Below are 26,168 nucleotides of genomic sequence, written 5' to 3' on the forward strand. Positions count from 1 at the left end.
TGCAGGGGAGGCGTCCTCTCAGTCCTCACTGACCTAAAAATGCCCCCGCCCTGCCCCGGCCTGGCTGGCAAGACAGAAGGGAGGAAGCCCAGCCCTGCCAGTTTCCCAGGCGGACCTTCCTTGGGCCACCAGAAGCCGCCTGGTGCCCCCAGGTGCCCCTGCACCCCCAGATCCCCCCCACGCAGCCTTCTCCTGTCACTTCCTCAGGAAAACAAACACCTCTGTCCCTTCACATCCGGCCGGCTAATCCTGGCAGCTAGATTAGCATTTGAAAGTTTCCCTGTGCATTAATTTCAGACAGAACATAAATATGAGCTTGGGATTCCCCTTCCAGGAGAGAACACTGGAAACCCAGCGGGCCCACTGGAGAGAAAACACGTGCGCTGGCCGAGGGGAGCCCGTGGGACTTTGGAGCCTTTGTGGGAACATCTGGTTCCCCCTCCGCCCGGCCCCCCAACACTACCTTGATGTTACCCTGTTAATTGTCGCATTCTCCTTGTTGAGCACTCACGCGCCCCTCTCTCCAATCTGGTGAAGGCTGAAAGGACACACGTTGCTGACAGTTCCCTGCCCCCCGAGTGTGAACTCAGGATCCTTCGCAGACGCTAAGACTTCAGAGCAAATGTACCAGAGCGAGCGGTGACCTAGGACATTGCTGGAGAGGACTCGGAGCTTCCTGCCAGCAGTGCCACCCACCCACGGCCTTTCCGCCCTCTGAGCTCTAGTGCCTGGTCTGTAAAGTGTGGTGCCACGAGGATGAAGTGGGATGACATGTGAGGAGCACCGCGTACCCAGGAGATTCCCAGAGCTTGTGTTGAGGTGATCCGGTGATGGACTCCTAGAGGTGGGAAGGCCCATGAGACCAACTGAGGCACAGAGAGGTGAAGGAAACTGCCGGAGGTCACACAGCCAGGTGGCTGTTGAGCCAGGTTCTCGGTCCTGAACCCAGAATAGGTTCCGCGCTCCGCCCTCCCCTGCCTCCACGGGGAGGGTGCTATGGCCAGCTGACGGGTAGAGGCTAGCTCCAGCCTCTGCTCTTCTGTGGGCCCGTTGCCCTGGCGCACGGCTGCTTACACCTGGAAGAAGGGGAGCCTTGTCTCTGCACCGGGACATCAGGAGGCTGTGCCCACTCAGCACAGGACACCTCCCGTTTGCATAGGAATGTCCTTAAGTGGTACCCTGGCTTGTGGGGCGGGAGACAACCAGCAAACCAGTCCCACCATTTGTAAGACCAATAATCCCCCTCCTCCCGGCCTGCCCGACCCCACCCGTCCTGGGAGTCCTGGCTACACGAGGCCCTCCTCTAGGAAGCCTTCCATGATATCCTCGGTAGACTGGTCTTTCTGCTGCTGTGCCCCAGTTTTCATTTCTGGGTTCTTTGTCCTTCTCTCCTCTTTCTTTCTCTCTCCTTCCCTCTCTATCTCTGTCGCTTCGTATCTCTGCTCTGTTTTTGTCTTTTCCTATTTCTCGCTTTGTGTTTCAGTGTCTCTCCCCTCCCCTCTCTCCCTCCTGCCATCTCTGTGTCTCCCAGCCCTTCTCCCCCCCTCACCTCTGTCTGTCTTCTCTCTGTTTCTCTGTGTCCTGGCGTTCTCTTCCTCTGCCTGGCTCTCCCTGGGAGTGTCCCTCTTCTCTCTTGGGCCCTCTGTTGTCCCGTCTCCTCTACTCTCTGTCCCTGTGGCTCTGTGCGCCCTGCCCCTCGCTCTCCTCCCTCTCCGCCCTCCTCTCCCCATGCATGTAGCCTCAGCAGATGAAATGGAACGTGCCTTCCTGCAGAGAGCTGGCCAGAAAACAGCCGTCAGTACTGGAAAGGAGGTGCTGCGCAGTGGCCAGGAGACCCCAGGAGCCTGGGCAAGCCTGCAGGCTAAGCCCCAACACTGTGGGGCCCCTCTGGAAACTTTCCATCCCTTTCCTCCAGGCTCCAGGATGGGCGTGGTGACTTTTTCAGGATTTGTGACCTTGGAGGCAAGCCTAGGCCCTGTCTGCCAGCCCCTGGGGACAGCATGCACCGGGCCCTGACTCGGGCTGGTGCGAGGCCCAAGCTCCGGGATCAGTGGAATCTGCAGGAGCATCACCAGGAGGCGGGGTGGGGGCTACAAGGGAAGCGGATCTGCTAGCACAAGCCTTCTGGGGATAGGATGAGATCACGGCAAGGATGTGGAGTAACAGGTCTTGTCACTCATTCATTCAACAAACATACTAAGCCACCGCTGTGTGCCAGACATGGGGCCAAGGATGAATCAGACGGGGCTCCTCCCCTCGAATGGCTTGTTGGGAACATCCTGACGGGCATCTCGGGGGTAGGAAGATCATTCTCGCTGCAGAGAGAAAACAGGGAAGAGCGTGTGTGCAGTGACTCAGAAGCTGATGGTGCCCTGGGCTGGTCAAGCATGGTTAGGGGGAGAAATCGGGGCCTTCGGTCACTGATTGGGCGAGGAGGAGGGGAGAGACAAGACAGGGCCCATCTGACTTGGATAACCAAGCCAGTTGAGACACATGCTAGGAGGGGAGGGTGAGCTGGATTCTGTAGGCTCTGGAGGATGTCAGGTGGAGACGTCCAATGGGCTGCCCGACAAAAGGTCTGGGCCGGGGCAGTAGCTCCAGAGTGGTCCGTGCTGTATGGTAATTGAAGCCACATGGATAGACAGTTTGTCCACAGCTTGTGAGGGAACAGAAGGCTATGGACAGGGTTCTGGGGGCCCCACGTTCACAGGGCAGAAGGAGGAACCCACCAAGAAGGGGCCTTGGGCCAGTGAGAGGGCTACAAAGAGAAGCGGGACAGCACAGGGTCGTGGGGGCCTGTGCAGGAGGGGGGCTGGGCGGGGACATGGGCTCAGGCCGTCCTGGGGCATGGGCTGCAGGGGAGGGCGCCCCCCAGCCAGGCAGGAGCCCCGTCTGCCCCGATGGCCTCTCCCTGCCCACAGGCAAGGCAGTGAAGGTGGGTGAAGACCAGGACAGCTGGGGCCTGAGAAAACCCTTCTGATCCCTTCCAACTTCTCGAAGCATCTCAAGTCTTCTGTTCGGGGTCCTGAGCTGCACAGTTAGAACCCGGAGCTGCTGAGGCTGAGGACACGATGGGCGCCGAGGGGCCTCCGGATGGCTGTCCAGCAGCGCTGGGACCCAGCTGGAGCTCTGGCGGCTGGGCCCTTCCACACAGTGCCTCCAGAGCATCGGGAACCTTCCTTGCAGAGTAGTCGCACAGCCTCAGCAAACAGACACTGCGGCTCGTGCGCTGCCCCCTCCATCCCCCCGGGGGCTCCTGAGATCTGCAGGCAGATGCCGCTGCCTGTGCAGGGTCTCCAGGGAGGCAGGGAAGGAACTGCCTTGGCTGCCAGGACTGAGTTCCAAGAACGGCCAGCAGGGCGCTCCTGCCACCTGTGTGCCCGGGTCCCCCCCAGCTCGTCACACTCCAGGCAGGGCTCTGCGGTCCCTCCTGGCCGAAGACTGGCTTAGCTCGTCACCCGAGTGCACACTGGGCTTTTCCAAAGGACAGCCACTCCCCCTGCCTTGTTAGGACCCTACGGCCCTCCAAAGGGATGGATGCCCATGTGACACTCAGGAAAACTGGGGCTGGGGGCAGGGAAGCCACTCGCTCAGCAGGATCACAGCTATGGCAGGAGCTTGGGCCTCTATCCCCACCAGGACCCGGTGGAGGCCAGAGCCCTGGGAGGGCGTGGGTGTCTCCTGCAGTCAGCTTCCCAAATGAGCCTCGCGTATCCCCTAGCCCTCCCCCTGGCGCTCCCCTGTCGCAACACCACCCACCATGTACCCAACTCTCATTGTCACGGGGCTGATTCTCACCCCACCCTTCAGCTATCACTGCCTCCTCCAGGAAGTCTTCCCTACTTGAGGTTATGTTTCCCTTGGCAGCGTCCTTACTTAGCCCAGATCAAGACCTTGATTCTGAGACTGAGTGCCTGGAACCTGCCCCTGTCGCTTCACCACTGGCTCGCGCGGGATGGGCACTCGTTTGGCCTCTGTCAGATGACTGAACTGAATAGGTACAGAAAGGGAGAAAGGGAAGCAGGGCGGAGAGTACATCTTCGAAGGGGTCTTTGGAGTCAAACAAAAGCCATGGATCCCTTCCTTGTACAGAGACATCAAGAGCATTTGAACCTCATGGGCTTGCCGGGTGGGCCTTGGACTAGAACCCGGGTCTCTCATTCCCAGGCCCACGGCCTTCCGCAGTGATCCCCAGGTGGAGTCAGGCCGTGGCCAGGCAGTGTAAGGGAGCCCAAGCCAGCCCAGAGGTATGCAGGGGGCCCGTGGTGCTGCAGGCCCCGCCCTCCGACCCCGGGCTCCCCCTGCCTCCCAGCCTCACCCCCGCCCAGGCTGGAACCTCTAGTTCCCACACAGCTTGTCCACCCTCCGTTCTCCTCAGACCTCCCTGGGGCTGTCAGCGTGCTGACCTTGTGGCCCCCCACCTGTCACCACCTGTCATAGGCGATTAGAGTAACAGGACGGGATTTTCCCCCAGGTTCTGGGATGGATGGGGCGCCGAGGGGAACGGCCGTCTGAGCAAGGGGGGGTCGCAGGGTGGCAGGCGGCTAGGAGGCCACCAGCGGCCCCTGCCACTCTGCCTGCAGCCTACAGGTGGGGAGACCGAGGCCTAGCGAGGGCTTGCCAGGCTGCGGCCCCCCAGCAGGTCCTGCCTCCGGAGACTCCTCCTGCCCAGAGCCCTGGAGGGCCTCCGCTGTGTTCCCAGACCTCAGGCCTACGTCCTGCTGAAGGACGGTGATTTCTGGGATCGTCTGGGGCTGTGCCTCTCTGCAGTCTGAGCCACCAGCACAGGGCGGCCACAGAGCGAGTGCATCATAAACATGTGTTGAATGAATGATTGATGGCTCGGGGTGAGATGAAGACCGGCCCCCCAGCAGGGGCCACCCCTGTCTGTGCAGCTCTGGCTTCACATCTCCTCTGGGTCACTGCTGCTGTCTGCTGGACCCTGCAGCCGGCACAACCATGCGCTGCTCTCTCCTTCCCCGGAATCGTACAGCTCACGGATCTTCCCGAGCCACCCAGGGGCCTGGGTTGTTATGTGTGGTCCATACACATTGGATAGAAGGTGAACAAATGAATCCATGAAGGCCCAGGTCCAGCCGGCGTGTACAGGGTAGTGGTCTCTGCCTTGTGGGGCCTAGTGGGGAGACAGATGTGGACACCAGAACCCAGCCCCGTGCTAAGGAAGGGAGCCTCGAGCTGTGGCGAGATGAGCCACAAAGCTCTTGAGGGCTGGAGGGCTTCTTGGAGGAGGTTTTCTCAGAGCTGGGCCTTGCATGACCCCTGTTGACTGTTTCTTTTTGTTGTTTGTTTGTCTTAATTCACTTCATTTTTCTGGTATAAAACTGCGTGTGGCCCAGCCGGAGAGACTGTGCTGCGGGTCATCACAGTCTGGGGCTGGGTCAGCCTAACGGTACAAGCCACAGTGATGCCACCTGAAACACTTGTGAACCTTTGCCACAAGGCCAGCCGCCGTCCCCGCGGTCCTCACAGCCCCATAGGCTGCCACTACCATCATTCCCACTTCACAGAGGGGAAGGGGACGCACAAACTGGGGCCAGGGGAGGGATGATGGGTAGGCAGCAGAGCCTACGCAGGGAGCAGCAGGATGGCTTCCAGATACATTTTGCACTGCCTTCGGTATGGGTCACCAAAGCTGTCCCCAGCCACTGGTGGCTTGGCATGTGGCTGAGCCCTCTCCGTCTCTTGTGTTCCAGGTCATTTTCTGGGAAACAACACAGTCATCGACGTCCTTCGGCAGGCAGGGCTGGAGGTGGAGCACACACCTGCGGGGCAGACCATCCACAGGTAAGCAGCTGGGCAGCTGGGGCCACGGGCCTGGCTCACCTGCTGCCACCATCCACGAACCACACCTGACCCCGTGCTGCATGGCTGGGCTGCACCCTGTCTTCCTGCTCGGGCCTGCAGGGTGCGTTATGAAGAAGCCCTGTAGGGACCGGCTTTGCCCAGGCGGCTGGGAGTGGAGGGGCTGGGCTGGAGGTAAGGGGCCCAGGAAGGAAGCTGCCCTGCGTTCTTGGTTGGGGGTTGGGGCCGTGGGAATGGGAGGGTCGTCAGATTCTGAGAGATGCTCAGGATGTAGAGCCTAGTGAGCGGGTGGGGTGGGAGGGCTCTGCAGGACACCTGGGGTGCTGCCCAGTGCCCAGAGAACGGGGGGGGGGGGGGGGGGGAGGACGCCCAGCCCCTCCCATACCTGGTCCTCACCTTTCTCTGACGACACCTCCTGGCTGGGCCCTCCTACCCTGCTTTCCCACTGTGGACCCACCTGGGCTGGGGGTGCCCTGAGGGCAGGGCCCAGCTGGGTCCACAGTGCCAGGGCAGGCATGACAGGGTGTCAGCACATGCTGGGCAGCTCCGGGAGGGGGGTAATGGCAGGGTCCTCGAATGTGGGGGTTCCATGCAGCCCGCGCTCCAACCGTAAGGCAAGACTCTCCTTCACTAGCCCACAGAGGTGACCACAGTGCAGTTTCAGCCCTTGTCTCTGACATTAAAATGAGCCAGAGTCAGAAAGAAGCTTGAACAATCACAGCGAATATTCACTGATGGTTCACCGTACTCCAGGCTCTAAGCATTTTTAGCTCGTTAGATCCTCACAACAGCTCCATGAGGTGGGAACTATGAGTGTCCCCATCTGAAAATTGACGAACTTGAGGCCCAGAGAGGTAAAGTCACTTGCAGAAGGACACACAGCTCACGTATATGGCGGTCTGGCCCTAGAGCGTCCTTAAGCCCTAACCAGTCCCCGCCCCCTCTCTGGGGACTGGAGGTGGGCTGGGGGCGTGCGTGCTCAGGAACACTGAGGCTTTGCTCCTTGCTCTGCAGAGATGAGGCTTGCCCCCCATGCCTGCCAGGAGCTTGGAGCCTCTGGTCTCCTAGCCCTGGGCCATTGCTCTCCGCTGTCTCCGTGGCGCTTCTAGAGGAACTTAAAGCTCCCTCACATTGGACTCTTTCCTCTTCTGAGTCAACCTGATGAGACCATTCTTCCTGAATATTGGAGTGCAGCACAAAGCAGTCCACCCTGGGCCAGAGCAGGGGTGTGTTGGAGGAGTGAGGGACCCAAGGCAGCATCGGGGACAAGGGCATTCCTCACGCTCCCCTTCACGGCCCCAAGGACTTCATCTCGAAGCCCATTGTGTCTGTCCAGGCCAGGCGGGGTGGGCAGACGGGCAGGTGAGGCTGCCTGGGCTCCTATTCATCTCAGAGGAAGGCCGCCCCCCTGCCCGGCCCTGCTCTGAGAGCTCTCAGCCCGAGCCTCCAGCACACGCTGAAATCCTGCGGGTGGGGCCAGGGGCAGGGATGCTGAGGAGGCCCCAACAATAAAAGCCATCATCGGCCACAGGTGCTTCCTGGATCCATCTTTTTGTCTGCCTGTTTTGAATTATCTCCCTAGCAGCTGCAACATCTCCTGGACCCTGGGAATCTGGGGTTGCTGTGGGGGCTGGGGACGGGCAGGCTCAGCTGATGGCCTTCCCTCCTTCAAGGAGAGAGAAGCCCCTCACCCCATGTGCACACGGGAGTGGAGGAGGAGGAGGACTGGCTGCATGCCGCCTCGGGTGCCACCGCACCTGTGTGGTTCCCCGCACCACGTCCAGCCTTCCTCGGGGTCTCATGTCCTCCAGGGAAAGTGTGTCCGGGCCACAGAGAGGAAAGAAGAAGAGGGACAGGAGCAGAGGATGTCCCCAGGCCAGGAGACCTGTGTACATGGCGCTGTATGGAACGTGAATTGCACAAACACACACCTAATCAGTGCTTCCGTGCCCACCCAGCCAAGTCCCTTTATTTGCCGGCTGACGTTAAAGAAATGCTCACTATGTGCCAGGCACTGTGTTAAGACCTCGTGTCCTTCATCCTCGTGACAAGCTTATGAAGTAGGTGGTGGTATGACTACCGCCGGCGTCGAGCTTCCTGTTACTCGGGGCGACCATGGCACCTGCCCTGGGCCATGCAGCCTGCAAGCTGCGGAGCCAGGATGCGAACCCACGTCCATCTACATCCCCCCGGAGCTCTCACGGGCTTCACGCTGCCTGGCCTCCCCAGAGAGGTGTTCAGGAAGTTGATGTTGAACGCATGGATGGGTGGTGGTTGGATGAATGATACACGCGACCACATCCATACTTAATGATATTGAATGAGTGATGTAAGTTCCTAAAACATTTCGGCTGCTGACTGTTCTCCGGTCACTGTGTCAAGGGCTTTGCGTGTGGTAACTCAGGAAACGCTCCTGATGCCCCCCGGAAGTGCAGGCTGTGGCATCCCCATTTTGCAGAGCAGGAGGGAGGCACACACAGTTAGGTCACTTGCCCCAAGTTGCTCAGCCAGTGTGTGGGGTGAAAGACCCTGACGGAGGTCAGATATGTCCCCCCAGAGACCTGCCTGCGGCTCGCTCCCTCCCCTCCCAGAGTCTGGGCACGAATGTCACCCGGTAGTGACCAGACCCCCCCCTGCCTGGCACCCTGCACCCCCACACTCCCTCTCCTGCCTCTCCTGCCCTCCGCAGGGGCTCTCAGCATCTGCCACTCTTACTGTCCATCTTCCACTTCTGAGGACAGGGACCTGGTTTGGTTACTGCTTTTGCCCAATTGCTAGAAGAGTGCCCGGCGCCTGGAGTCCCTCAGTGGGAGGACTCAGACCTCCATCTCTCGACACCCGACTTGATTTTCCTGGGGCTCCCGGCACCCTCTCCTGCGGCGACAGCCTTCCCACTGGGTGGCATCCATGTCACGCATGAGTGCCCAGCCCACAGTCCACCTCACGTGCTCTTGTTCCTCCCCAGCCCCGCCACCCGGAGCCCTGCACCCCCACCCGAGGGGACCTCGGCCAGCCCGGCCCCAGCCACCCCCGCCGCCGCCGCCGTCCCCACCGCGCCATCAACGACCCCCACTGTCCCGCCCGAGGAGGAGGACCCGGCCCTGTCCCCACACCTCCTGCTCCCTGACAGCCTCAGCCAGCTGGAGGAGTTTGGGCGGCAGAAGAAGTGGCACAAGAGGCAGAACAAGCAGCAGCGGCCGCGGCAGTTCAATGACCTGTGGGTCCGCCTCGAGGACAGGTGAGCGGGCACGGCGCTGCCTGTCAGGGCTGGAGGCCTCTCCCAGCCGCCCCCCGCCGGGCCCGGGCCCCCTGCCCTCCGTGGGCCTAGCTCCAGGGGAAGTGGGCCAGCTGGGTACTTGAGCAGAAACTTCCAGCATAGCTTGACCACATCCCTTCACAAAGGCCCCTCCCGTTCCTCCTGCAGGGTTTGCAGAGCATGCTCGCGTCTGATTTTTCATTTTTTTTCTCAAAATGAGAGCAAGTACATTTTTTTCCATTTCGAAAGGTAAGAGAATAGAAAGTTCGCTCAGGTGCACTAGACAAAAGTCTACTTTGCCTTTAGCTTCCCTGGATGCACCTGGGGGGCAAAGCAGCCTGTGTCTGCCCCCCCGCCCCGGGGCCAGAAGGTGGCACTAGGAGAGCACAGAGCAGGCTGGCTGCATCGGAAGGGTGTGAGCTCCCTGTCTCCAGAGGTCTGAGTGGCTGACACCCGGGCAGGGAGGGTGCAGAAAGAAGGCCGGTGATGACCTTCATGCTTGGGCCTCACCTCAGCAGCGCGTGGGGGATCTACGGTGAGCGATGTTGAGAGTGGGCATGTGCAGAGATCATCCTACTGTGCCAATACCTGTCCGTCCCCTTTCTATGTGCACCTGCCACCCCTTGTGCCACCCTCTCAACCTGTCTGTCACCAAAGCTCCTGCTGTAACCAGGATGCCATCTCCCAGCTTCCGCCGGCAGGGCCATCATACAGAACAGTCTCCCTCAATTCCACTTCAGGGTAGGAATCCCCGCGCTTAGTGAACAGTGTCACCAGAACAGCCAGGGTGTCCCAGGGAGTGACCTCGTGTCCCAGCAGTAGGCCTGTGGAAACTCAGAGTCAGAACCCTGAATATTATCATCTGGGTTTTCGTCAGCATCCCCAGAAAGAATCATCTGGGGTACTTGTAAACGAGCGGCCAGGCCCCACTGCAGACCTTGTAAATGTGACCCTGCCCTGCACGGGCCTGGGAAGCCGTGTGTTGAGTCCGCCCTTGGGTTGAATGTGCACTGGAGAGTCGTCTCAGTGGCTTTGGGAGATGTGAAGCCAGTTCTGCGTTTACGGGCTGGGGGGGTGCGAGTGTCTGTCCAGGGTCACTCAAGCCACCAGGGGCTGCCTCCTGCCCCATGGATTTCATGGTCCTCCTGCAGCCAGGTCTCTGAGTCAATGACAAAAAGCTGACATAGTGCAGTCCACTCTCCTAAGGTTTGGGATGTGTGCTATTCTAAAAAGACTTCCAGCAAGTAGGAGTAGAGCCCATTGCTCCTTTGGGCTTTGGTTTCAAAGCATCTGACTTGGGTTCCCGGGAAATGGACTTCTGTGGAGCCCAGGCCAGCCTGGCCGGCCCAAGGCAGAGGCACCGCCGTAGCTACCTGAGCTGTGACATATTTGGGTCCCATGCCCAGCACGGGCCGCCCCCTCCAAGCCGGGAGCAGAGGCATGCAGTCACGTCAGAGAGCCACTTCAGCGCTGGGGAGGGCCTGCGGGCTGCGGGGGGAGCGGGGCACATGGAGGCACTGGCAGCCCGTGAAGAGCCCCAGGAGGGTCACTCAGGACCCTCGTCAACCTGATGGGACAACCATGAGCCTCAGCCAGCGGTGGGCCTGGCCCATGAGGTGACGGGAGGCTGGCTGTGGACTCCAGCAGCGGACTCCCAGCCCTAACCACTTCTGAAAGATAAATTTTGTCAAACGACTCCAAGCAGTTTCCTTTTCAGAACACGTAGCTCTGAAACAGAGCCTGGCTTCAGGAGAAGAAAATAGCTTTTCTTTGACAAGAGGGAGCTCTTTCTCCAACCTAACAGGTAAATTGTGGTTGGATGGCTTTCTTCCATCTGGTTGGGTTGGAGAAGGAAGCTTCCACGGATGGGCACCCTGTCTGAGTTCTCGATGTTTCTCAGGGAAGCAGGCCCTGAGCTCCTCGAGAGGCCTAGGGAGGGCACAGCTTCTGTCATTCTGGGGGGACTCACCTGCCCCCCTGGGGTTTCCCAAGTTTTGGTTCTCTGAGAGGGAGCAGAGGAGAGCTCTCCGAGGAGCAACCCAAGGCCCATTTGTGGCCCCTCTAGCCTTGGAGCCATGATTCCACTCCAAGTTTTCTCGTTTCCTTGCCCCCAAATCCTGCCGCAGCCATCCATCACCTCTCCGGCTCATCCTCCCCCTGTGACCCTGCAGCCGGCGCAGCCCCAAGCGCACCTGCCCCTAGCAGCTTAAGACTCTTCACTGCTCCCTGCCCCCGCCAGTGAGCGTCCCGCTGCTCAGCCTGGATGCAGAGCCGCGGCCTCTCCTCCTGCCTGAGGCTGCCCCTCCTGCAGGCCCGGTCCTCGCCAGGCTGTGTGCTGCGCCTCCACCGGCCATGCCTGGCCCACCTCCCACTTTCATTCTTGCTTTTCCCTCTGCCAAGGGTGGGCATGAGAGCACATGGCTGAGCCCCCACTCTGTGCCAGGCACCGCAGCAGGCTCTTACGTCCCTCATGCCCCAGGGCCTGTCAATAGTCTCAGAAGTAAGCTTTGTTTGACAAACAAGGAAACTGAGGCCCAGCAAGGTCAGGTAACTTGTCCAAGACCACACAGCAAGTGAGCTCTGGAGTCAGAGCCCCCACCCAGGTCTGACTAATGCTGAGGGTCACAGTCACCCGTGGCCACACAGATGCCCCTCCCGCCCCTGCCTCCAAGGGTCCCCTGCATCCTCACTGGCTGTGCCCCTTCTCTCTCTCCTACACCCCCCAGCCCCCAGCCAGTGCTCCTGTCTTAGCACAGTTCCTCACTTGTGTTCCAAAGCCTGGAGGCTCTGGGCACCAGATCTGGGTTGGGCTTCTCTGGCTGCCAGGGGCCTCGCTGAGGGTTTGCTGACCGCATGCATGAGTGAGACAAGGCAGGAGAGCACTGGGGTGGAGGCCACAAGCGCCTGGCCAGGACACCGCCTGGAACAAGCCGGCCTCCCTTTGCCCCTCATTACCCAAGACAGAAACACAGAGGAAGCTTAGAGAAGCAGCAGCCCGTTGGCAGGGTGATTTATGAGGACCCGTGGAAAGGGCCAAGCGTGTGTCCGCAGACGGCTGTGTAGCAACGGCACAGAGCTCTCAGGGAGCCCCACATCTGAGGGCCAGGAGCGGGGGTGGCAGGACAGGGTTCCTTCCCAGGTCACGAGATGTGGGACTTATGACCATCCTCTGTCTCTCTTTTTGTGCAGTTAGGGCCTTGCCCGGTCTCTGAAGGTCACGCCAGCCCTGCTGCTCTCTCAGAGCACAGCTGGGGTGTGTGAGCATGTGATGGGGGCGGAGGGCTGGAGAGACGGGGGAGCAGCGTGCTGGGCCAGCAGGACAGAAACAGTCTCGAGGAGGCAGGTGCAGGAAGTGAGCTCCTTCCGAGGGCTGGGCGTGGCCGGCAGCAAGGCATAGGTTGGCGTCAGTCTAGACAGACCCCGGGCCTTGTGGGTGCTCCGTGCAGAGGAGGGAGGGCGGCACACACACAGTGTGTCGTTGTCCTCCAGACCTCCCGTTCCCCGAGGTTTGAGCAGATGTCCGGGGCCCCCTCGAAGGGGAAGAAACACCACGTTCCACCCCCTGGGCCCCCGTGTGAGCTCTGCACACCTCTCGCTGGCCTGTTCATCCTGCCTGAGGCTCCCCAGCTCGTTTCTCCTGGCAGAGCCAGACCTTCTAGAAGGGCCCGGCGTGCTCAGCATCTCTGTGTGAGGCCAGAATGCCCTGAGACAGAGCTAGACGATACCCCGTGAGACATGGGAAACAGGACTGCTCCGAGAATGAAAGCACAGCATGCAGGCAGAGTGGGCCTCAGACCCCAGCCCTCCCTGGTGCTCACTCTGATGCCTGGAGAGTAAACGAGGGTGCACACGCAGTGCTGCACTGGTAGGTGGCCCTGGTGACCCTCGGTGGCCGTGGTCTCCAGAGTTGCTGGGGAGTCTTGCTCTGGTCTGAGATGCTGTCCCCCTGCCCCCGCCCCCGCCCCTGCCCCCGCCTTGCTGGTGCTGCTCATGGGCCCTTAGCCTGTCTTAGGCTTCGAGCCTTGAATGAGCCACTGGGGAGGGAGGGCTTCTGGGTCCCACGGTGAGAGCCGGGGGGACAGAGCCTGAGAGGCCTAGATCATGGCCAGGCAGAGACAGCTCCCCGGCCCGGTGTGGCTGGAGGAGCCCTGGAGCCCCAGCCAGCGTTCCCGTGCCTTCGAAGGAATCGGTCAGCCAGGGCTGCGGGGATCGGGAGGGCCTCTCCGGCAGAGAAGGCCGTGAGGCCAAAGGCAGAGGCAGGCGTGGGCCTCGGACATGGGGACATCGGGCTGCAGGCGGGCCTGTCGCCTCAGATCTCTGCGGCCTCTGGCCCGCTTGGCTCAGAGAGGCCGAGGCCAGACCAGACCCACAGCGGGTCTCCTCCAGCCGACCGCACCGAGAGCTGCACCCCGGGCAGCAGGACCACCCGCCAGCCGGGCCCTGCACGCCAAAGCCCCCTCTCCACTCCATCCTCCGCGACCCCGGGCACCCAGCTGCTGGAGACCTTCTAGGTGCAGAGCGGCCTGCGGGCTCCAGGAAGCCCCTGGAGGGCCTCAGTGGGCTGACGGCCGACACTGTGTCAAGCCCCAGCCTGCCTTCCCCGGGCCGTACACCTTGGGCCTCTGCCTGAGATCTCCCTCTGGCTTCGGCTGCCAGAAAACATTTTAAAATGCAGGGGTCTGCTTCTGCTCCTTCCTCGTACAGGCGGGGAAACCGAGGCCGAGAAGGCAGGACTCGCCCCAAAGGCACGGCAAACAGGGACACAGGGCATGCTAGAACGGGGCTCCAGCCTTCCACCCAGGCGGCGAGGCTCGTCCCCGTGCGAGGGGCCCGGCGGGCTGGGCGCAGACTCGGCCCGAGGTGCCAGCCGCCCGCGGAGCCTGGGAACACTCAGTGTTTGCTTTGGCTTTGAGGCCGCTTCGCCAGGAGACGGTTTCCCCCGTATGCGCCTGGGGGCGAGCGGGCAATCTGGACCCGGGGACTGAGCTTTGTGAGCAGAGGGGGCCGGGAGGGGGGCCACTTGGGAGGGCTTTCTTCCCACCCCACCCCATTTCCCTGGGACCCTTTCCAAGCAATAAAACCCCCGCTCAGGCTCCAAGGGGGGGTTGGTGAGCATCTTTGGTTTTCAAAGTGTGAAAGCAAAAGCCTTGGGGCTCTGTGCGAGACATAATTTTCATAAGTCCAACTTGATGGTCCCTCTGATGGCGGGGCTGGCTGAGCCAGCCTGGGTCCCCGCTCCGGGCACCCCAGGCGGCCGTTGCCTCTCTCTTGAGGCCGGGGCCCCCAGCCTCCTGGACTCTCAGGCTGGAAGGACAGGGCAGCCGCTGGGAAGGGTCCGTCATGGACTCTTTGTGTAGAGTTTGGAATGTCTCTCATCGTTAGAAGAGAAAGGCAGGGAAGGGGCTCAGGCAGAGGCATGGGCACAGGAACGCCCCCCCCCCCCGCCCCTGCAGCCAAGTGGGCCTCGCCTCCCACCCTGGGGAGCCTCCACACACAGGTTTTCCAGGTCTCAGCAGGAAGCGCCAGGCTGCACCCCGGTGCCCTCTGACGGGTATACATCTGTAGCCTGAGCCCCTGCACCTGTCCCTTCATCCCAGAAATGGGGAGAATGAGGTGACAGGTACAGGAGCAATGTCTGCTGGCTCCCAGGAGGCGGTTAGTGGGAGAGACACGGACAAACAGTGATGCTGGAGAGAGCCAAAGCCTGCAGGGCTTGCTGCCGGGCCGGGCACTGCTCTCAGCACTTCCCACGCAGGAGCCCATTCAAGCCTCGGATGCAGAAATAGGTATGATGCAGCTCCATCAGGGACACACGTACAGGGTTTGTGGGAACCTTAATTCTCCCTGGAGGCCCTGGGGGAGGGGGACCCAGCAAAGAGGCCTCCAAGCGAGGAGACGCTGAGCCAGGCCTTCAAAGGCGGATTGGAAATGGCAGCAGGACCGGCAGTGTGACTGGACAGGGTGGTGTGTGCGGGCAGAGCCAGGAGAGGTGAGGCCGGCCGGCCCCAGGCTGTGGGGGGTCCCGGTGCTCCACAGGCTGGTACAGGGTGGGGCGTCATCTGCCGGGCGCTGTGGCTCATCGGGCGCAGTACCAGCCACCTGGTGGCTTCTGTTCCGCAGGCACAGTGTCCCCCCCAGGAGCATCCTCCCTCTGTCCATGGCGCGTGACATGCTCCCTCTCCTGATCGCTGCTTCTAAAGATAGAGGAACCCAGTACATGGCAAGTGTAGGTGCCAGGTTGAGAAGAACCTCGCGTGTGGCAGGTTCTTGTGGCTGGAGCATGACCAGGAGTAGAGAACGAGGGACAGGCCAAGGAGCAAGGAGCTTCTCCCTGACTGGGGCGTTTGGACACCCACTCGCAGAGCAGAGGTCCCAGCCTGCTTGGAGGCAGGGGTGTGCATGGAGACCCCAGGCTCCCCCGTATACCCTCCCAGCCTGAGGCTGAGCCGGGCTGTGTGCGAGGTGTCTGGCCACGATGTCAAGGGGCTGGACCTTGGTGGTGATGAGTACAGAGCTCCCACGGGTTGTGGCCATTGTTGAGACCCTGTGCCTAGCACATGCAAGTGTGGCCCAAGGTAGAGGGGGGCCTCCAGGAACCCAGCGAGGGAGCCACCTACTGGGGAGGGCTGTGTCCCACATGGAAGAGGCTGCCCAAGCACAGCACCCAGGGAGGGACGAGTTCGTGCCCGTGCAGCAGCTGCTAGCCAACACCTCTGTGTGCCTGGTTCAGATCCCAGCCTTCCTGAGTCCTAGAGCAAGTTACTCCACCTCTTCCTGCCTTGGTTTCCTCATCAGTAAAATGGGCATAAGAGGCAGACCTGCCTCATAGTGTTGCCATGAGGACGAGGGGTTAACATCTACTACGTGTTGGTGCAGAGCTGCCGCAGGCTGGGTCTGCTACTTCTCTGGCCACCAGGAGCACTCTCAGCACGTGCAAGGTACACTCTGTCTTCAGGCTGACTGCTTTGTCACCTCTTCCAGGAGGCCTTCCCGGCCCTGCCCTGAACAGGGGCCCCTCTGTGTGCCCCCTGCCCGACTTCCCCTCCCACCTTTGCCCCTCTGCTCTGATGGGACTTGTCAGGTGCTCTGTCTGCATCTCCATCTGCCTCCCCCGCCCAGGGCTCTATGAGAGCCCGTGGGGCCCAGCACCCTCCTGGAGCCTTCTACCCCCGAGGCTTCTTTGGGTTATTCCTCTGTCCTTGTCTGTCCTTACCCCCTCTTCTTCAGTCCCTGACCCTCTCTTTGTTGATCATGCCCTTCTCTCTTTCCAGGACTTGAGCCGGTCACTGGGTCCTGCACCCCACCTGGCCCCACCCTCTGCAGCTCTCCATGGCGCTGGGTGCTGTGCTCAGCCAGCAGGCTCTCCTGCACTCAATCTCCCTACTTCTCTGTCTCTCCCTCCCTCTTTCTCTCTTTCATAGGTTCTCTTGAGCCAACCATCCATTCCCTCCAAAACCGGACTCTTCTATTATAAGTTCATCGTGGCTTTCTCTCAGCCTCCCTGTGCTCACGTAAAGGGTGGCTGTCCCGGGCCTCCCGGGACCTGGGGCATTTAGCCTCCCTGAGCCCCGGCTCTCTCGTCTGGGGAAGGGGGTGATGAGACCCACTGTGAAGGTTTGTTTTGAGGTCAGAGAGACGACGGTACCTGGGAGCCGTGATCAGGAGGGAGGGGACAGTGGAGGTGGCTGTGTAGTTTGTTTCCTGTGGATTCGGGCTGGGGCGGGGCGGGGATGAGGGATGGCAGGGGAGCACCTGCGCACACAGGTGCAGCCGACTGCCACAGGGGTGACCCAGGTCCAGTTCTTCCACGGCCCTGACTGCCCGGGGGTGACCGGGCCAGCTCCTCCACGGCGCCCTAGATATTCCTGCCCCTGGGGCCTGTGTGCGCGGTAACACGGGCGCCTGGCCTCGGGGGCACAGTGGGCGGCTGCGAGGCTGGGGGCCGCTGGCTTCCGTGCCCAGCTCCCTGTCTCCACCCCGGTTTATAGGCACACAGATCCCCTAAGGCCTCCTTGAGCCTCAGGCCCGAGCCCAGGGCCAGGCTGTGGGCGTCACCCGGCCGCCCTCTGTCCCCCCGTCACCGGCCGCCCTCTGTCCCCCCGTCACCGGCCGCCCTCTGTCCCCCCGCCACCCGGCCGCCCTCTGTCCCCCCGTCACCCGGCCGCCCTCTGTCCCCCGTCACCCGGCCGCCCTCTGTCCCCCCGTCACCTGGCCGCCCTCTGTCTCTCGGTCACCCGGCTGCCCTCTGTCCCCCCGTCACCCGGCTGCCCTCTGTCCCCCCGTCACCGGCCGCCCTCTGTCCCCCCCGTCACCCATCCACCCTCTGGCCCCCCGTCACCTGGCCACCCTCTGTCTCTCGGTCACCCGGCTGCCCTCTGTCCCCCGTCACCGGCCACCCTCTGTCCCCCCCGTCACCGGCTGCCCTCTGTCTCTCGGTCACCCGGCCGCCCTCTGTCCCCCCGTCACCGGCCGCCCTCTGTGTCCCCGCAGCACCGCCGCGTCGCCGCCCCCGCCGCCCCCGCCGCCCACGCCCAGCGCCCGCCCGGCCGGGCCCCCGCAGCCCTCGGAGCCGCTCCAGCCGCGGGAGGAGCCGGCGCCCACCAGCCGCTCAGCGCCCGGCCGCCTGCAGCGAGCCCCGGGCCTCCTCCGCGCCGTCCTGGCCGGCGTCGCCGCCCCCCTCCTGCTGCACAGCCTCGGGCCTTCCTGACCCGCCGCCGAGGAGCCCAGGAGCCCAGGAGCCGCAGGAGCCGCAGGGGACCACAGGGGACCGCAGCCGCCCCCACTGGCCCCGCTGCCACCGCCGGGTGCCCGGCCCTCGCGGGCGGTCCAGGCGGGATCCTTAGAACGGTAGAGCTTTACTGTACCCAGGTTACATCTTCTTTTTTGTAGAAGGATCTTAATTTCCCATAGTGCTATGGGGCTCTTTTGTAAAATACGTGTCCATATTAAAAAAGAAAAATGTATTTATTCTACCGATAAAACTATTTTTATGTGGCCTATGTTAACCCTTTAATTAGCCCCAACGCCAACCCAGGGAGTGAACCCAGGCTGCCAGGACGCCTGCAGCCTCAGGCAGACTGTGGCTTGGAGCTGGCTTGCTCCTAGACCAGCAGAAGCCTCCGTGTCTGGGTTTGGCTTCTCCCACCACGGGACCTCAGAGACAGGGGCAGGCAGACAGGCTTAGCTTTTGTGAAGCTGGATCTGGGAGCCAGAGATGTGAACAGACGATCCTTCCTTCCCCTGGGTGCATCCGAGGGCGGGAAGATACTTTAGGAAAGAATGCTGCTATTTCGAAAACCCGGAGTGTCTGTGAACTGGCCCTCCAGAGCTCTTGGTAAGTGTTTGGACCAAAGTATGGGGGTAGGGGGCGCGGCTGGTACTGAGGGAGGTCATCCCCCAGCCCTCGGTGACAGATGGTTAAGTTGAGATCCAAAGAGAGGAATGTGGTTGCCCAAGGTCATGCAGCAAGTGGGAGACCCCGGGTGTGAATCCAGACCCCTCTGTTCTGGCTTCATTAATCTTCTATAAGCATGGCTTATCAAAGAGCTTGTTGAAGTCACGGCCAAACAGAGTGAGCTGGGCCAAAGGACAGGAGTGGGCACAGAAGGACAATTTTAGGGACAGGGGCTCTAGGAGTCGCATGGTAATAATCTTAATGTAAGCCACCGCTAGTCCAAAGCCTGCAGCGTGGCAGGCACTTTGCACACTCACTTTATCACTGATCCTCATGACGTTCTGTGAGATGTGTCCCCATTTCACAGATGAGGAACTGAGCCCCCCACCCCAAATAGATAAATGGACTTGTTCAAGGTTACCTAGCTGGGACGCGGCCCCAGGTCAGTGTGATTCAGAAGCGATGCTCGTCCCCTGGACCATGTTTTCCCATGTTCTCTCCACCTGGGAAGCTCCAGGGAGGCAGATCTCACCCGAATGGACCAGCACAGCCTCCTTGCTCCAGCCCAAGAGGCCACTGGGCCACAGTCCCTCATGTTGGTCCCTATGAACGAAGGGCTCAGCCAGCAGCCTGTGCCACATAGTCCCACGCCCCAACTTGTCTATCTCGGAGCCGATGAGAGGCTTTCTTATCAAATCAGTGGCTGGCAGCTGGGGCAGCTGGGGAGGCAGAGCAGCCAAACGGAGGCAGGCAGGCAACTGAGACTCAGAGAGACTGACCCTACTCCTCCGCCTCCAAGGCCATAGCTGAGAAAGCAGAGAGTCCCGGCTGGCTGCCTCCTGGCCCTAAATCCTCACTAGCTGGCAGCTCATCAGTCACAGAGTTTTGGAACCCAACAGTCAAAAGGGCCCCTCATTTGACAGATAATGACAGTAAGAGAAATAATGAGGCCCAGAAAGGGGAGGCACCTCCCCAAGGCCACACAGCTGGGCAGGTCTGCTGACTCCCAGCCCAGTGCTCCACAGCATCAGCACGCCGTGGGTTTCCCTGGCAGGCCTGGCACTGGCTGATTGGACCCAATGCCACTGTGCCCAGCCCAGCAGCTGTCTCCCTTCTGAGACAGAACTCTGAGCGGCTCTGGATGGTCAGAGGTCCTGTGAGCATCTTGGCCGGCAGCTAAATTCTTTTCATCACAGCCCTGGACGGACATGTTTGAGCTTGAGACCTGGCAGGAGCCCTGAGATCTGTTCAGAGGGTCCAGCCAGCCCCATGGGCATCACGTTGTAAACTGAACTTGACCCCCACCAGGGCTGGAGTCCGTTTATCTTTGGCAGAGATGTGACTTCCTATTTCTGAGTGGGAAGGGGCTTAGCTGACTTATAAAGCAGGCTCAGAAGGCCTGTTGGACATCAAACAGATCGTGTGGAGCACTCTGCGGATGAGATAAGTGTCGAGGAATTAGAAGCGCACAGGCCAGATTTCTCTCTGTTCGGGGCAGAGTGTGGCATGAGATGCACTCAGACCAAGCTGAGGTTAATTAAAATTGAAGCATTTGGGTGAACAGCCCAGGTACCTGACTGCATGCCCAGATCTGTGCCAGGCACGGGGCCAGAGAGGTAAAGCAACATGGTGTGTGCCTCTTGAGCACCCGCGGTGCCAGGCTCTGTGTTGAGGCCTCATCCACGCACCATTGCTGGCCGGGAGGAACTCCTCGTCATCGAGGTGGAACAAGCAGCCCAATCGCAGGTTCCTGGAAGGAACCTTAGAGGTTCTCCTACCCAGGCCCCTGACCACAGATTCAGCCCTCGTCTTCCCCAGATCCCTCCTCTGGATAGACTGAGAGATTCCAAAGTTCCCCTCCAGCAAGCGCTCAAGTGTTTAAAGAAAGATGGAAGGCTGCAGGTGGCTGGGCCGGTTCATCAGGTAGGCATGTCCGAGGGGACGGCCTGAGCCATGTGGATCAGACATCGGCAGCCTGGGTTCGGTGACCCCTACGGCCCCCTCACTGGCCGGGGCCGGAAACAACGGAGCTTGCTGGTTCACGTCCCAGAAGACCAGCGGCACGTCAGTGGAAACCTGCAGGGCCGGGGCGCTGAATCCTCTCATCCTGAGCCAGGGAACCACCACACCATCCATTCCCACTTACACCCTTTGGATGATCTCTCCACCACTGCTGACATATTTTCCAGCATGTTCTATATGCCTGGCCTCATAAAACGCCCCTGTGGCTCTGAGAGCATCGTGTACTTTTCTTAGGGCTTTCATGTTAGACCTTCAGGTGGCAGACAAGATAGAAGGATGAGACCCAGCAGGCTGAGTGACCTGCCTGAGGTTAGGCCTCATGTTAGTGGTGGCCCTAGGTCTCCTGTCTCAGGAACACTGACCCAATGACCCAGGGACATTCTAGAAGCTGCCAATATGGTCACGTCCTTCTAGTCTTCCTCCAGGCTGTTCTGCAGCAGCAGAACAAGGTCCCCTCCAGCTGAGATGCCAAGGTCCAGAGCCAATGACGCGTGGAAACTTGCACTGACTGGCAAATTTGCCTCGACGCCAAATAACCATGAGCTGGTTTTTCTCATACGAAATGCTCTGCTGTCTACTGCCTCGCCTCAGCTAGGCCTGGGCAAGCCCCAGGGCTCGGGACCCTGATTCCACCTGCCCAGTCTCCAGCCTGGTGCCCTCATCACAGTGGATCCCAAAGAATGGTCCTCCATCGAAAGGAAAGTCTATGCACACCACCATGTAGGACAAGGGCAGTTCTGCCTGGAACTGCAGCCCTGATGGCATCCTGGGTGGAGAGAGCAGAGCTGGGGCTGCTGATAGTGTTCCAGTGCCTGTGGGATAAGAACAGAAGTCCTCAGACCCTCCGTGATCGGGCCCTGCTGACTTTGCCAGCCCATCTCCCATCTCCCACTCTGTGCCTGACCAGACTAAATCCTGTCATTTCTAGAATAGATAGGATGTTTCTACTCCCTGGACTTGGAAACTCCCTTCTCTTTCCCCAAGTCCTCATTTTTTGAAGATTAACTCATATAGCACTTCCTCCAGGGAGGCCCCTGTGATTCTTTTTTTTTTTTTTTTTTTGCTTCTTTAACATCTATCACAGCACCCACTGACCAGTGTTGGGACTGTAATAGCATATCTTCCCTCCTATCGGACCGTGAGGTCCTGGGTGGCAGGGGTCATGTAAATTCGTCTTCGTATCCTCATTTGATACACTCAATAGACGTGTAGAGAGGGAAGGAAGAAGAAAGAGCTGGAGAGCGGAAAGGAGAGACCAAGACCTTAGCTCTGCTAGTGGAATACTCCCTGCAAAGCCAAAGCTGTCCCCTGCAGGTGGTGAGTTTCCTGTCGCAGGAGGTGTGAGCAGGGCAGTAGGCCCGCTGGCTGGAGATGTGGTATGAGAGCTGAAGTCTTGGCAGGGGACTGGTGTAGATGACATCGAGGGTCCCTCCTGGCTCCGTAATGCTCAGGTTCTTTGAACATTGTTATTTTAACAAAAATTCATCTATGCAGCCAAAAACATCACCCGGGCTGGCTGTCTCAACAGTAGGGTTCAGGAATCTCTCCAGCCTCACACCCCCGTTCTTCAACGGCCCAGCCAGGCCTGACGTCAGTTGGCAGGCTTGCCTGCTACCCTGAGGCAAGGGGGCCTCTGGGTGCTGGGGGAGGGCTGGAATAGAACCCAGGGCCCCCGGCCCCAGCCCAGGACTCCTTCCCCCGTGCCCCTGACCTTGGGGGCCGGTAGGGAGGGGTCACGAGGACTGATCAGCCCCCCTCCTGGCCCTTTCCGGGAGTATCAGCATACCCTCCGATCTCCTCATGCTGTTTCCAGCTGTTGGCTCCTCCTCTCCAGAGGCGCTCTGGATACTCCTTCACTTTGCTGGGTGACCTTGGGCAAGCCCCTGCTCCTTCCTGAGCCTCCACTTCCTCATCTGTTAAATGGAGACCTTGTTTCCTGCGTGAGCTGAGCTGGGGGCTGGAGGAATGGCATGTGCAATCGCAGGGCTCTGTAGAGGTGAGGCACCACCCCTCTTCGGGCTCAGTGCTCGGCTTTCCTCCCAGGCCGGGAGACTTCCCCGGGGTTCGGAGCATGTGGCAGACAGGGAAGGTGACAGACGGGCAAGCCTTCAAGGTTGCTCCATCCCAGACCTGCTGCAGGGAAAGTGGGCTTTGGCAGAGCCCGAGTCTAGGACATCGGTGAGGCCCTGTGGCATCTTGGGCCCCAGTGGCCCAGGCAGCGGGGGCTGACCCTTGGCCAGGGGAGGTTCTAGGCCAGAGCAGGGGCAGCTGGAGCTCCTGCCCCATTCCTGGGCCTCAAAGAGATTGCAGAAGGTCCCCAGTTGACTCTCATTATGTGACACAAGCTTCAGATCTTAATGTATTTGAAAGATATTGGTGACGTTGTTCGTTTAACCACCTCCTCCCTTCACCTCTGTGAATTATCAGGAAGAGTCCTTTAAGAATATAGAAGACAAAGAAAGATGCTATTAATGTTATTTTGCCAAAAATATTTTTGTAGCATAATATATTAATAAAAGACATTATGAATTCCATGGGACGGTGGCTCTGTGTCCTGATGGCTCCCCCTCCCCTGCCAGGGAACATTTGGGGAAATCGCCTTTGCTGGGAGGTCCACGACCGACGCAGTGGTTTGGAGGAACTGGACGGGGCCCATTTTCCATGCGAAAGTGTGGGTGGATTGGGGGGGTGGGGAGTGGCTTAGGCAGGGGTCCAGCGACTGGAGAGGCGTCATGCCAGTGGGGATCCAGACAGGCCTGGCCAGCCAGAATGAGCTGGCATCTGGGGTCACCGTCAGAGCCTCCTTCCTCACCAGGACCAACTAATTCTTCTTTACCCACCTTCCACTTCTCTCCATCGCCATTGCTCCTGCCCCGGTCGAGGCCTCCTCGTCTGAACCACGGCCACCTGCAGCTGTGCCCCCCACTTCCCTCCCTGTCCCACCCCCGCGGCCAAAGCGAGTTCTGTAAACCACCAAATGGCCCTGTATCTCCTCTGCTTTGAAATTCCATCAGCGTGTCCCCACTATTCCCAGGGCAAAGGTCAAGGTCACACAAAGCTCTCTGCAGCCCGGCTCCTTCCCAGCAAGAAGGATCTCCAGCATGAGGTTCCCGGTTTTCCAGCTCCTCTTCTCATACCCAGCACTCCCATTACCGCCTGCCTCGATGCTTCCTTAGGCCTCCCACCCTTCACCCGCCGTCTCTGCACCTGCTGCTCCCAGCACTGACCGTCTTCCCGTCTCTCCCCTCCTTGCTTCCCGCTCTGTGGGGCCCCTACACCCCCGTGACCCAGCCCCCGTGACCCAGCCCCCATGGCATCTGCTCCATGAAGCCCAGGCTCCTAGGACTTGGGGGAGGGGGCAGGTCGCTGAGGGGTTGGGAGTAGGCGAGGCCTCCCTGGTTCTGAGGCCACAAAGCCTTCACCAGAGGCGATTTGTTGGCCATGGTTGACGGGTTCTTGGTGGCTCCCATCCAGACTGACGTGGGCTGCCCGTGGCGGGCCTGCCTCCAGACAAGCGTGCGCAGAGTGAGCACTAAGGATGCACACACAACGTTCTGAGCCTTTGCGAGCCTGACCGATGTCACCCTCAAGGCTCCTCTTCCCCATCTCTATTTTCCAGATGAAGCAACTGACATGCGCACAGGTTGACTTGACCACAACCATAGCTTGTAGATGCTAGAGCCAGGACGGAAAGCCAAGTAGCTACACTCCAGGATGACTCTCTTAACCTTTACTTGGCTATGCGGCCGTGCGTGGGCTGTGGCCTGTGAGGAGGGCAAGGAGGTGTCCCCATCCCATCCCCATGTCACAGGCCAGGTAGGCTAGGTCAGTACCCAGCCATGGCCCAGGGAAATGAGCCTCTTCCATGTCAAGGAGCCTGCCCAGACCTCTGTCCCACCCACTCGACACTGCATGGAGGTGCCTGTCCCCCGCCCCGCACCGCCACATTGGTCTTAGACGGCTGACTCCAATGGTCTGGGAAGTCCTGTTGTGGCCTGTGACCCCGGTGTTCTCTGCCCCTCACGCACCAGCTGTTTTCAAGAAAAAAGGCTCTTGTCATCTCCCTTTCTAGAAGCTCAGTGAGAGTGAGCCCTGGCCCTTCCTTGGGAGATGCAGTCCTCAGTTCAAGTGGTCCCTGGAGAGAAGCTACGGCCAGGAACAGGGTCTGAGACGTGATGGAATGGATGAGGGCAAGAGGGAACACTCAGGTGTTTGTACCTGGTACACTGGAGTGCCTGCAGCTCCTAACTGGGAGCCCTGCCCCCTCCTGCCCGGGCAGATCCGGTCCCTTGCTCTGAGCGGGCTCCCACTGTGGTGCTCTACCGAGAGACACTGGAGCCCTGCCTGATGGTCGGTCATTAGATTCCAGGGGATCCCAAATCTCTGTAGGGCTGCCCCGGACCGGAGGCTTCTCTGCACGGATACAAAGCTCAGAGCTGAAAAAAAAAAAAAAAAAAAAAAAAAAGCTCAGAGCTGAGCCCACAGGGACAGCCACAGGGGAGTGAGGAAGTTTCCAGCTCCCGGGAGTGGCCCGAGTGGCCTGTACACCCTGCCCCACCCCAACCCCCACCCCCAGCAGGTCACACTGCTGAGGAGGTAGTAGGTTCCCTGACAGGGGAGCTGTGTGACGGGGTAGCCCAGGGGACAAGAGATCCCCGCCACATGGTAGGGGCTGGCCAACTGGCCATCTATCGCCCTCTGTCTCTGTTGCTCTCTCATACCTCGGCGCCCCTCCTCCTTCTCCCTCTTTCTATGCTCCTTGATGCCCTCCTTCTCACCCCGAACCCTTACCGCCCAACCCCACAGAGCAGCATCAGACAGCGTGCTGGGCACATGCCCACCCCATCCTCCGCCGCAAGAGGACCACAGCCTTGAGCTCCAGCCGGCCCTGCCCTGGACCGTGGTGTGGCCTGGGCCAAGCTCTCCCCTCTGGACCTCAGGCTCCTTATTTGCACAAAAGGAGGAGCAAGCTGCATTCGCTGATTCCCTGTGAGGAAGAGCAGTGTCTTTGGAAGACGACCTCCGTGGGGACTTGGAGTAGCAGGGGCCACCACCCTCTCCCTCCTCCTGGGGGCCCGAGGGAAGATACTCCTGACCAATGGAGGCCTTTTGTCACTTTGTTCCTGAAAAGGAGGGCAAGAGAAGGAAGGACTCATGAGAAGGAAGGAAGGAAGGTGAGGAGCTGGGAAGATGGGGAGGCCCTAGGACAGGTGGGGTACTCCTCGGTGGGGAGAAACCCTGCAGACAGTGGGCGCTTGCCGGCTGCGGTGGGGACCTGCCCCCGATGGCCCTGCCTGGCCCCAGGCCTGGCCCCAGTGCTTAGGAAAGTCTGGGATGCGGGGTGTGAGGTGCGGGGTCAGGGGGCACGACGGGGCTGGTCTGCGTGGCCAGGTCAGCATGGTGGGAAGCAGACGTGGCAAGGTCAATGGCAGGGAGCTGGAGGCCAAGATGATGGTGTGCACCCTCGCCCACAGTCACACACACGCACCATCACACACACACACACACACACACACACACACACCATCTCACACACACACACACACACACACACGAGGGAGTGAGGGGCCCCGGGGACTTCACGACTCCGGGAGGGCTTGGGCCTCTGCCCCATGGCTGGCTGGCCAGGCCCTCCGAACCTGCTGTGCCGGAGCAGGTCACTGAGGCACACGC

General features: G+C 60.4%; 1 protein-coding gene across 12 annotated transcripts in view; it reads left to right on the plus strand.

Annotated features, from left to right (window-relative positions):
* The window catches only part of TRABD2B (TraB domain containing 2B), a 210,667-nt gene extending 185,127 nt beyond the window's left edge, over window positions 1-25,540 (plus strand). The window contains exons 5-10 of one of the 12 annotated variants that reach the window (XR_007402542.1): window positions 5,715-5,805; window positions 8,789-9,061; window positions 9,248-9,328; window positions 14,729-14,865; window positions 15,200-16,017; window positions 16,351-17,562. Coding sequence is in view for 7 of the 12 variants with exons in the window: in XM_049094603.1 (XP_048950560.1) it covers window positions 5,715-5,805; window positions 8,789-9,061; window positions 9,248-9,328; window positions 14,729-14,865; window positions 17,570-17,922 (935 nt within the window). In the remaining 5 variants the exon portion in view is untranslated. The other 11 variants (XR_007402543.1, XR_007402541.1, XM_049094603.1 and 8 more) reach the window with 11 other exon arrangements.
* The last annotated feature ends 628 nt before the right edge of the window (window positions 25,541-26,168 follow it).

Source organism: Canis lupus, chromosome 15 (assembly GCF_003254725.2).
Source record: "Canis lupus dingo isolate Sandy chromosome 15, ASM325472v2, whole genome shotgun sequence".
In the NCBI taxonomy this organism is placed as follows: Eukaryota; Metazoa; Chordata; class Mammalia; order Carnivora; family Canidae; genus Canis; species Canis lupus.